This window comes from Prionailurus bengalensis, chromosome A1 (assembly GCF_016509475.1).
Source record: "Prionailurus bengalensis isolate Pbe53 chromosome A1, Fcat_Pben_1.1_paternal_pri, whole genome shotgun sequence".
Taxonomy (NCBI): Eukaryota; Metazoa; Chordata; class Mammalia; order Carnivora; family Felidae; genus Prionailurus; species Prionailurus bengalensis.
Window position 1 is genome coordinate 13,097,465 of NC_057343.1, and position 11,850 is coordinate 13,109,314.

At 45.9% G+C, this 11,850-nt stretch overlaps 1 protein-coding gene across 1 annotated transcript; it reads right to left on the bottom strand.

Annotated features, from left to right (window-relative positions):
* Nucleotides 1–4,893: 4,893 nt before the first annotated feature.
* LOC122476901 lies at nucleotides 4,894–11,146 on the bottom strand. The gene is given in 7 exon segments (XM_043569830.1): nucleotides 4,894–6,070; nucleotides 6,072–6,335; nucleotides 6,337–8,630; nucleotides 8,633–9,056; nucleotides 9,189–9,401; nucleotides 9,855–9,970; nucleotides 11,092–11,146. Coding segments are annotated over 7 exon segments (4,017 nt in total). The 3' UTR covers nucleotides 4,894–5,419.
* Nucleotides 11,147–11,850: the final 704 nt, after the last annotated feature.

Consider the following 11,850-nt stretch of genomic DNA (forward strand, 5'->3'; position numbering starts at 1 on the left):
ATTTTTAAAACTACAGGCAGAGTGTTCCTTGAGGATAATAGCTCAGTGCTATTTGTTTTCTAGAAGTGCCACTAAATAGCTGTGTGATTTAACACAAGTCATAATATCACTCTTGGCTCCAGTTTCCTCACCTATAAAATGACGGTAATTATATATATTGTGAGAGATAAAATGCAATCTAGCATGTGACAGAACCTAGTAGAATACCTAATAGAAAGCCTAAATATTTAAAGGGGACCCTTCATTTTCCAAGGGAGGAATAATTGTGATCTACCAATACAAATAGCTGATGGGAGTGCTATTTTAAAATGAGATCAATGATATCTTGAAAACAAACTCCAGGATAAATGCCTCCATATATAAATAATGCATTTTAATTTTTATGACAAAGCAGACACTAAGTTTTGCTACTTCTGTTTCCAGGATTTAGTATAAATGCCAATTATGTAATTTATCTTTCAATTCAAGGCCAGTCTAGCCATTCCTTCCTCTCATGCTCTCACTTCTGGGATACTAAAGCTCTAGAAGGATTCAGAAAACCAGGGCTTGTTGCTTTTTTAGCATCACTTTTCAATGAGAGTTTTCCAGTTCATAGTTTTCATCATTATTTTAAACTTTGACTTACAGGACATAGAAATATTGAATGAAATGCATTTTCAGTGAAATTTTGAACTCGAGAAACTTTTATAACAAAATTAACAGGGCATATTTGGAGAATACATTTGGAGACATCAAATGTATTCATAACTGAATTTTTGTGTGTGTGTTTTGTGTTTACTTTTAGAAAAATGGAGCCACTAATGTTGACTCCTGCTTAACAAAATCATTGTTTCCATTTCCTATGATTCATTCAGCGCTACTAAGAGTTGCCATTTGTAGAACAAACACCGTATGCCAGACTTTATGTAATTTATCTCATTTGATCCTCATCATAAACTTAGGAGTACTTTTTATTATTTCCATTTGACAGATGAAATCATGTCTCATACCTTTTGGCTCCTGGGATAAGTTCAAGTAGAAAGGTAGAGACATAGTATAGTAATTAGGAATTGGGCAAGAGGAATATAAATTTGTTAATATTAGACACTGTCTCATTTTTTGATAAGGAGTAGATTTAAAAAATAAAGTTTGGGTCTCCTTCCATCCATGAAGGATTAACTGATATGGTAGGGTTTGTCCTTCCACCATAAGAACTAGACAACCAAACAAAATATAGAAAATAACTACTTTCAGATATTGAACAACAGGCAATGTCATCCTGACAGAAAGGAAGTAAATGAGATGAGCCCTATAATTACTCCATTTAGGAGGAAGTTTTGAGGTATAGTGCAGGGAGAGAGATACAAAGAAAACTCAAAGTTCTTAGTGAGTTCAGGAGACAGACATCAGTATTCAGACAGATAAAATTGGAGAATATCAGAGAGGAGAGAGGTGCAGAGGCAGAGACAGATAGAGAAAGACAAAATGGGAAAGAGAGAGCTCCAGAAATCTTCAGCAGATCCTCTGGAGTCTTTTGTTGAATATCATCCTATGCATTTGGTGGTTGAAGCTCTGTGAGGCCAGGAGAGAAAGTAGGAGAGAACATAACTTCCAGAACTCATGTAGGATCCATAATACACAGGCGTCAGATAGAGTGTTTAAGAAGATGTTGCCTCAGTAATTGAGCTAAACTCACCCTAGACTAAAGGTTGTTCTAGACCTTTCCTAACCAAGCTTAAAAGCAAGTGTTTAAAGAACAAAGTGATCTCAGGTAAATTAACTGCATGTCAGACAAAATCCAACAATATAAAAGTTGCAATATCCAGCATTCAATAAAAAATTACCAGTAAAAGCAAAGAAGCAGGAAAATATGACTCATAACCATAAGAGAAAATTCAACAGACCCAGAAATGGCAGAGACAATGTTATTAGCAGACAAGGGTCTTAAAATATCTCTTACAATATGTTCTATATGCTCAAGGTGTAGGAAAAAAAATGAACATGTTGAGATGAGAAAAGAAGATAGATATAAAAAAAGAACCAAATAGAACTTTCAGATATAAAAAAAAATCTAAAATGAGAAAAATCACAAAATGAGATTAAGAGCATATTAGACACTGCAAAAGAAGAGATTAATGAATTTAAATACAGAGCAATAAAACTATCCAAAATTAAGCACGCTAAGATAAAAATATAGGGAAAAAATGAAAACAGCATCAGTGACTCTCTGGGACAATATTAAGAAGACTAACATGTAGGGGCGCCTGGGTGGCGCAGTCGGTTAAGTGTCTGACTTCAGCCAGGTCACGATCTCGCGGTCGGTGAGTTCGAGCCCCGCGTTGGGCTCTGTGCTGACTGCTCAGAGCGTGGAGCCTGTTTCCGATTCTGTGTCTCCCTCTCTCTCTGCCCCTCCCCTGTTCATGCTCTGTCTCTCTGTGTCTCAAAAATAAATAAACGTTAAAAAAATTAAAAAAAAAAAAAAAAAGAAGACTAACATGTAAAACTTGATCTCCAGGAAGAGTAGAGAGTGTATTTGATAAATAAGATACAAAGGGAATTTGTTGGCCTGTAAAACTAAGCAGTGGACCATTAGGCCCGGTACATTTAAGTGCTCAAAAGATGTCAGGAACATGCCTGTTTCTTCTTTCATTTTGGCTTTCTCCTGATTTTTGGCTTCATTCTCTAAGAAGGCTGTCTCCATGAGACAAAACATGGCCTTTAATATTCTTGTATTTATTCCTTTTTATTTATCCATACCAGTAGAGGACTGCTCCTTCCCAGTGTGTATGAATCAGAAATCCAGAGAAGGACTCTGATTGGCCCAAGGTGAATCAAATACTCACCAACAAATAATTCTTGTTGTCAGAAGAGTGAAGAATCGTAGCTGGTGCAACCTGGATTAGGTATCGCGCTATGCAGACTCATATTTGATAGCTTGCAGGACCATGGGGAATGGGGCCAGGAAATCTCTCCAAAGGTTACAAGGCTGCTAGGTGAATAGAAATAACAGATGTTCGTAACATTACCTGTTAGATTTAGCTGCATCAAGATGGACATTTTAGTCACACTGGTTCTCAATTAAATACCCCAACACTGAATTTAGTAATGCATTTCTTAGTGCTTTGTGCCATTACATGTATTATTGTGTTGAATCTGTTATTGAGCTCTTATAAACTTTTCCCTGAAGCTGGATATTAAGTGCCTAGAGAACAGAGACCATGTCTCATATATTTTTAATCCCTCCAATGGCTGGCAGAGTGTCTCTCAAATGGTAGCAGAATAAATGTTTGTTTTGATGAATTTGTTGCAGGGACTAGTCAAATGCTCCCATTAAGCTGAGGAGAAATTAGATTGAGTAAATACCCTTAGTCTGTGCCATCATGAAAGAATAAAGTGTTCATTAAAAGCTAATTGGTAAGCAATTTGCAAATGAAAAACTGGTTTCTTTCTTTTTTCTCTCTTTCTTATCAGGATCGCCAAAGCTGTGATGAAAATACCAGGGTCAAAGAGGTAGATTTTTACATTTACATTTGACATTTCTTGCTGCCTAGAATCTTTGGGCTCAAAAAGAGCATGTGGGTGTGTATATAATGGAATTTGATGGATACTTAAAATCTCTCTTTCCTAATATATCCTTCCTGGTATCTTGAAAATTCATCAATTCAAAGTCAAGTATTTTGAATTAAGATATTGTGTTTTCTCCAGACCCCTTTACAATGCAACACCCAAGAAGGGGAAATGTTATTATCCATTAATGTCTTTGCCTAAATTTGTTTCTCCAAGGTAGTTTTGGTTACTTATCAGAGCCCTGAGGGAAGGAGTGAATGGCAGGGAATGTTCTGGGAAAGATGGGGATGAGGGCCTGTGTAATGCCCTCGATTTCGAATCCGAGAGACCACCGAGGACCCGATACCGATGCAAACGCACGAGGGTTTATTTGCAAGCTCGAGCTTGGGCCCAAGTATACCCGACACAGCAGAGCAGGGACTTGGACCCCTAGGTTAAGAGGCATAGCAGTTTTATAGGGGCCAGTGGCCAATGAGATTGTAACACACACAGCAAGTTGCATAGTCATGTTAGTCCACACACAGGGGCCAATTACCCTATAGTAACTGTTTGAACTAGCCTATCACTCTGGTCAGAATTGGCACGCAAGTTTGGCAGGCAAAAGGAGGGGGTTTAAGAATTGGCGCTCAAGTTTGGCGGGCAAAAGGCAGGGTTTACATTCTTTGGCTGTTGGGGTTCCGCATTCCTATATGAGCCGGTTTCCAGTAAGGGTGTGCTCAGCGGCTTGACTAGGGTGGGGGAGTGTCTAAAGCAATAAGTAGGTCATGTGGGGGTTATACATGAGATGGTGGGTGTAGCACAAAATGGAGTTAGTCTTGCTCTGCTTGTCCAGGGGTAGGGGATTTTTGTTAAATTCCTTGGGTCCCACATTCCCCCCTTTTCCAGAGGATCCTATGCAGGACCCAATCATGGGTTAGAGCTTGGGGTGATGATTTGCCAGGTTAGATTAAGTGGTTGGTGGGGGTTGGGGTTGGGTTTAGCCACCAGGGGATACAGCGCAAGTAATATTAGTGGGGTAAGTGGGAGCGACGCAGCCTTAGCTTTAAGGGATTGTCCTTGTCGGGCTGACTCTTCCATTCCATAACAAAGTCCTTGAGGACGGCGTGTGGATCAGCTGGCCGGATGTGGGTGTAGTGGACCCAGGGAGTTACTCTGTTGACCTTGAGAGCAGTGGGCGTGGTCAGGATCGACATGTAGGGTCCTTTCCAGCGAGGTTGGAGTGTCTGCTGTTGGTGCCTATGCACGTACACCCATTCGCCTGGTCGACACCAATGGGTGTCAGGAGGTGGGCTGGTCTCGTAGAGGGCCTTCGGCTTAGGCCACACCTGCTCATGGGCCCTTTGTAACATTTGGAGGGAGAAAAGAAGCTGTTGGTCATTGAACTCATCAAGCACTTCGGGCTTCAAGGCAGGAACGATAGGTGAGGGTATACCAAGCATGATTTCGTAGGGAGTCAGTCCCATCTTACATGGTGAGTTTCTCACCCTATATAGGGCAAAGGGGAGGAAAGTGACCCAGTCCCCACCAGTCTCCAAGGCTAATTTAGTTAAGGTCTCTTTTAATGTCCTATTCATCCTCTCTACCTGACCTGAGCTCTGGGGTCTGTGAGCACAATGTAATTTCCAATCTGCCCCCAGTATTTGTGCTACTCCTGTGTTACCTTAGAAATGAACCCCGGTCCATTGTCGGATCCAATCCTGGCAGGAAATCCATACCTTGGCAGAATGTCCTCCAGCAGCTTTTTGGTCACGATTTGCACTGTTTTGCGCTTGGTGGGGAATGCCTCTGTCCACCCTGAAAAGGTATCTAGGAAAACTAGCAAGTACTTGTACCCATACTTTCCAGGCCTTATCTCAGTGAAATCTACTTCCCACTATGCTCCTGGGCGGTCTCCCCTGAGTCGGGTTCCGGGGTTAGACCCATGGGTGGTGGCGTTGGTTAGCTGGCATGCATGACAGCTTGCCACGATCTGCTCCATCTTTGCTCGAGAGTCCTTAATAATGATCTTAGCATGTCGTATGAGGTCTTCCATCTTTCTTGTTCCCATATGAGTACTCCGATGCATTTTGGATAGGACTCGTTGTCCTGGTTCCTCTGGCAGGATGATGCTGGAGTCTGCGGCCCTCCACCAGCCATGCAAGCATTGGGTCATAGGCAAGCGTTTAATCCATTGTAAGTCAGTGCCAGTATAGCTGGGGGTGTCCGTCAGGGTCGGTGCCCCCGGATCGGGTAGCATGGTTGTTAAAACCTGGGTCACCGAAAGGGCCACCTCCTTTGCTTTTAAGTCGGCTAGCCGGTTTCCCCTGGCTACTGGTGTGTCTGCTTTTTGGTGTCCTGGGCAATGGATGATAGCTAGTGTCTTGGGCAGCCAGAGGGCCCTTAGGAGTTCAAGAATCTCTGTTTTGTTTTTAATAGTCTTTCCCTCTGCTGTCAGAAGCCCTCTCTCTCTGTAAAGGGCTCCGCAGATATGAGCGGAGGCAAAGGCGTACCTGCTGTCGGTGTAAATGTTTATTCGTTTACCTTCTTCCCATGGTTAGTGCCTTGGCCAGGGCGATCGGTTCTGCCCATTGAGACGATGTTTTGGCTGCCAATGGGTCTGTCCAGATGATCTCCGTCTCTGTGGTTACGTCTCCCCCCGCGTATCTGATTCCTTCTCAGACAAAACTGCTGCTGTCCATATACCAGGTGGCATCCACGTTCAGCAGTGGCTGGTCCCGGAGATCAGCCCTGATTCCATGGACCTGTGCCAAAATCTCTTGACAGTTATGCAGAGGGGGGGTCCCAGTCTGGGTTAGGGAGTAGCGTTGCCGGATTCAGGGTTGTAGGTGGCTTGAATAAAATTCTGGTGGGGTTTAGCAGTAGGCTCTGAAAATGGGTCAGATGAGCATTGCTGATCCAGCGGTCTGGGGGCTGTTTGAGTACTCCTTCGATAGCATGTCAGGTGGTAACATATAGCTCTTGCCCCATGGCTAGCTTGTCTGTGTCCTTGACCATAGTGGCCACCGTGGCAATAATTTTTAAGCATGGGGGCCATCCAGCGGCCACCGTGTCCATCTTTTTAGAGAGATAAGCTATGGGTCTTTTCCAGGGACCTATGTACTGGACAAGGACCGCTTTTGCCACCCTGTCTTTCTCGTCTACATATAGGTAGAAGGGCTTGATTAGGTCAGGCAACCCAAGAGCCGAGGCAGACAGCAAGGCCTGTTTAAGGTCGTTAAAGGCCTTGTTCATGGCCTCTGTCCATTCAAAATTTTGTTGGTGCCTGGTGGCCTCATTGAGGGGTCTGGCCATCTCAGCAAAACCCGGAATCCATAATCGACAGAACCCTGCCGACCCCAGGAATTCATGTACCTGATGGTCAGTTTGCGGCTGTGGGATCCTTAGGACAGTTTCCTTCCACACATCCGTCAGCCATCTTTGTCCATCCTTTAATTTGTACCCCAGGTAGCTCACCTCTGCTCTGCAGATTTGGGCCTTTTTGGCTGAGGCCCAGTATCCTAGAGCCGCTATAGTCTGGAGTAAGTCCTTGGTGCCTCACAGGCAAGTGTTCTGGTCCTCGGCCGCCAGCAGGATACCATCTACATATTGCAATAAGGTCAAATGAGGGTTCTCAGAACGGAACTCACCCAAGTCTTTGTGTAAGGCCTCATCGAAGAAGGTTTGTGAGTTTTTGAATCCTTGTGGTAGTCGAGTCCAGGTGAGTTGGCCATTGATGCCTTTCTCGAGGTCCGTCCGTTCAACGGCAAAAAGGTCTTGGCTCTTGGGTGCTAAAGGCAGGCTGAAAAAGGCATCTCTTAAATCTAATACCGTATACCAATTTTTGTCTGGAGGCAAGGTGGAGAGGAGGGTGTATGGGTTTGGGACCGTGGGGTGCACATCCATTACTCGCTGGTTGACTTCCCTTAAATCCTGGACTGGCCTGTAATCGTTAGAGTGAGGTTTTTGCACTGGCAGCAAGGGAGTGTTCCATGCCGATTGGCAGAGCCTTAATATGCCTGAGTCTAGTAGTCGCCGTATGTGGGGCGTGATTCCCGTTTGCACCGCGAGAGGCATGGGGTATTGGCAGACCCTGACAGGGTCTGCCCCTGGTTTTAGTTCTATGTATATAGCTGGTCGGTGTTGGGCCAGCCCAATTCCCCCAGTTTCTGCCCAAGCCTGAGGAAATCCCTGTAGCCAATGGTCAATATCAGTCATTGGGGCTGGGGGCATCTGGTGGAGTCGATATTCGTCTTCCAAACTCAGGACAAGCACCTGAATTGGTTGCCCTTCTTTGTGTAGGATTTTTGCCCCTCCGGGGTGGAAGCAAATTTGTGCCCCCATCTTGGTGAGCAAGTCCCGACCTAACAATGGGTAGGGACATTCAGGGATGACCATGAAAGAGTGGGATACCCGGCCCATGCCGAGGTCCACAGTTCTTCGGGTAGTCCCTGAGTACTGTTTGGTCCCTGTGGCCCCTTGCACCCATGAGGTCTTGCTCGCCAATATCCCCTTCAGTTGTAATAAGACCGAATGTTGTGCCCCAGTGTCCACTAGAAATTCAACTGGTTGCCCCTCCACTCTGAGAGTTACCCTGGGCTCGGGGAGGGGTACCGAACCCCGACTCCCCTAGTCGTCCAGGTCCTCCATCTCCAATATCTTGGCAGGGGCCTTAGAGCTTTTGTTAGGGCAGTCTTTCACCCAGTGGCCCTCTTCCTTGCAATAAGCACATTGGTTTTTCTTTAGTTTAGGGCGCTCCCATCGGGGACCAGGGCCATCCTCCTTACCTGTCCCTGAAGTCAGCTTCTTGAGGTGCCTCCGTTTTTCCTGTGGGTCATCCATGGTTGTAGCCAGCAGGATCTTAGCCAGATTTCGGGTTTGCCGGTGGCTTAGTTTAGTCTGTTGCTCCTCCGGGCTTTCTCTATTATTGTAAACTCTTTCTGCTACTGTTATTAAGTCCTGCAGGCTCTTCTCTCCTAGCCTCTCCACTCTTTGTAATTTCCTTTTGATGTCTGGAGCGGCCTGATTAACAAAAGCCATGATAATTGCAGCTTTTGTTTCTGGGGCTTCTGGGTTCATAGGGGTGTACTGCCTAAAAGCCTCTGTGATTCTAAGAAGGCTGCTGGACTCTCATCCTTACCTTGTCTTACATCATATACCTTGGCTAGATTAGTAGGCTTTCGCGTGGCAGCCTTGAGACCTGCCATTAGAGTCTGGCTGTAGACCCGGAGTCTCTCCTTACCTTCAGCCCAGTTGTAGTTCCAGATAGGGCAGGATAAGGGGAAGGCAGCATTTATGAGGTCTGGGTTTTGAGTCGGCTGTCTGTCCTCTCCCAGGACAGACTTCCGAGCTTCCACTTGTATTCGTTCTCTCTCTTCAGTGGTGAAGAGAACCTGCAAGAGCTGCTGACAGTCATCCCAAGTAGGGTGGTGGGTAAAGAGAACAGTATCTAAAAGCCCAATTAAATCTTTAGGGTTATCGGAGAACTTTGCATTTTGAGTTCTCCAATTATATAAATCACTGGTGGAGAACGGCTAATATAACATTGGTTGCTCTCCAGACTCGTCGGGAGGCCCCATGGAGTGGAGGGGAAGGGCAGTGGAGTCGGCTGGCCCCATATTTGAGGGTGGGGCTGCCCGGTGGGTCGGTCCACGTGTCCCTCGCACAGGAATTCTTTCATCAGGGAGCACTGGTGCCCCTTCTGCAGCCCCTGGTGCTTCCAATGGAGGGGCGGAAGGGGGAGGGGGAGCCTCGTAGGGCAGCGGATGGGTCAGGTCCTCCGGAGAGGAATCCTGCAAGACTGGATAAAGGGGCGTTTTGGCCTTTGTGTCAGTCTCCTTCTCCACTTTCCGCAGGGCTAGACTCTTGGTAGGTCCTGCCTGGGGGGTAAGAATGGTGTTAGCCAAGAAGGGGGGTTTTCGATCATGTCCTGCCAGACCAGGATGTAGGGCACCTGGTCAGGGTGGCCATCCGGTTTGTCCTTGAAGATTACGGCCTTGACCTGCAAAATAATAGGTAGGTGGAAAGTTCCTTCTTGGGGCCATCCCACGTCAAAGTTTGGCCATTCTGACATGCAGTAAGTCTGAAATTTCCCTTTTCTTATGTCTGTGCTCAAATTATGAGCCCTTTCCTTAACGTCCAAGAAGTGGGAGAGCATAAGAGACAGGGGGTGGTTTGGGTCTGCTCCATTTCATTCCACACCAAGACACAAACAGTTATGAGGATTAACAAGGACACAATAACACAGACAAATGTTCCAGCGCGGCTGCGGAGACAAAACAGAAAATAAAACAAAGGGCTGGCTGTCCGTAATGGCAGCTGGCCCTCCTCACAGATGAGGACTTCGTCCTCCTGGCGGGGGCAAGGGACGTCTCCCAAGACCCCCCGGTCGACGGCTCACCAGCGCCTCCGCTTAAGCCAATGCCGACCCAAAGACAGTTTGGAATTCCTACAGGTAGAGATACAATACAGAACTCTCAGAAAATATGCACGCGAAAGGTAGAAGAAGTTGAGTGCACTCACCAGACGTGGGACCCTCCAAGTGGGGTCCTGGGGGGGGGTCTCTCGAATTCCGGACGAGTCCCCAAATGTAATGCCCCCGATTTTGAATCCGAGAGACCACCAAGGACCCAATACCGATGCAAACGCACGAGGGTTTATTTGCAAGCGCGAGCTTGGTCCCAAGTATACCCGACACAGCAGAGCAGGGACTTGGACCCCTAGGTTAAGAGGCATAGCAGTTTTATAGGGGCCAGTGGCCAATGAGATTGTAACACACACAGCAAGTTGCATAGTCATGTTAGTCCACACGCAGGTGGCCAATTGAATTGAACACAGAAAGTTGCATAGTCATGTTAGTCCACACGCAGGTGGCCAACTGAATTACAATTTACCCTATAGTAACTGTTTGAACTAGCCTATCACTCTGGTCCGAATTGGCAGGCTAGTTTGGCGGGCAAAAGGCGGGGTTTACATTCTTTGGCGGTTAGGGGTTCCGCATTCCTATATGAGCTGGTTTCCAGTAAGGGTGTGCTCAGTGGCTTGACTAGGGTGGGGGGGGGTGTCTTAAGCAATAAGTAGGTCATGTGGGGGTTATACATGAGATGGTAGGTGTAGCACAAAATGGAGTTAGTCTTGCTCTGTTTGTCCAGGGGTAGGGGATTTTTGTTAAATTCCTTGGGTCCCACAGCCTGTGGATGTTGGGCTAGTCTGGGGGGGGGATGACAGAACCCCAGTGCTTCAGGTGCTCTGAAGAGCTAGGGGAAAACGTGCATTTTAGACATCAAGGGACACATTTTCAAAAAGAACATGAAAAGGTGACTGGGAAGGTGCTCCAATTACCACTCTTGTGTAGACAAAGATGCTTTTCCTCTAAGTACAGCTATGATGGGGAAAACAAAACTAAAACAAAGCAAAAACAAAAGCACAGGGAAAAATGTGGGCTTGGTTACTTCATTCTAAGACAATTACCATCTGGTCACAGGTGGCTCTGCACGCCCCACCTCCCTGGTCCCACCTGCCTTGGATACTCAGGTCTGGGCACTCATCTTCCTACTTGTTTCTGTCAACCTTTAGTCCCTGTAGCCGTATAGGCTGGAGGCAGAGTTTCAATTTTATAGGCCATGATACCATATTCACTCAGTCAATTTCAGAGATTTTAAGCTGGAAAAAAAAGCCTGTGTCTCAGAGTTCAGAAAATATAGTAATAAGTAACAATAGGAGGAATTGGGCTGGTGGACTTATTTGGGTAGATAAACTCTTTCAGAGCGGAGAGCTCTCACATAATCACAGCTAAGTCAGGCACACAGCAGATCCCCTACCTCCCAAGTGTAACAGGCAGTTTGCTCACAGGGGCGCTAGAAATAAAGTACTAGGTATGTGCTGTGCTTGGGTCACACTGGATTTCTGCAACCCAGAAGCTCATGCTTTCCAGGCCCAGTGCAGAGCTTCCAAATCAAACTTGCATTAGCAAACTTCAAAGCTCGGACCTAGCAACATTTAAAGACAGGCAATACCTCCCTGACATGGTGATTAGATTCACCTATCAAGAGGAGAGGAAATGAGGCACCTCTGGCAGTGTCTCAATTTTTCTGGGCTGGCTCCCTGATAATCATGGAATATTCAGTCGGTATTACTAAGTGATCTCATTCCATCTTAACCACCTATTTGGCGACATTGCATACTGTGTTCCTCATTTCTGCAGTGTCTTTTGCCCTCGTTTGTAAATAGCTTTCAGAAACCTGAAATGAAATTGCATTTACTTTTCCTTTCCCTCCATCAGTCTGAGTCAGCTTCCCTTGGAATCAGCTGTGCCTTCTGGCCCTTTTA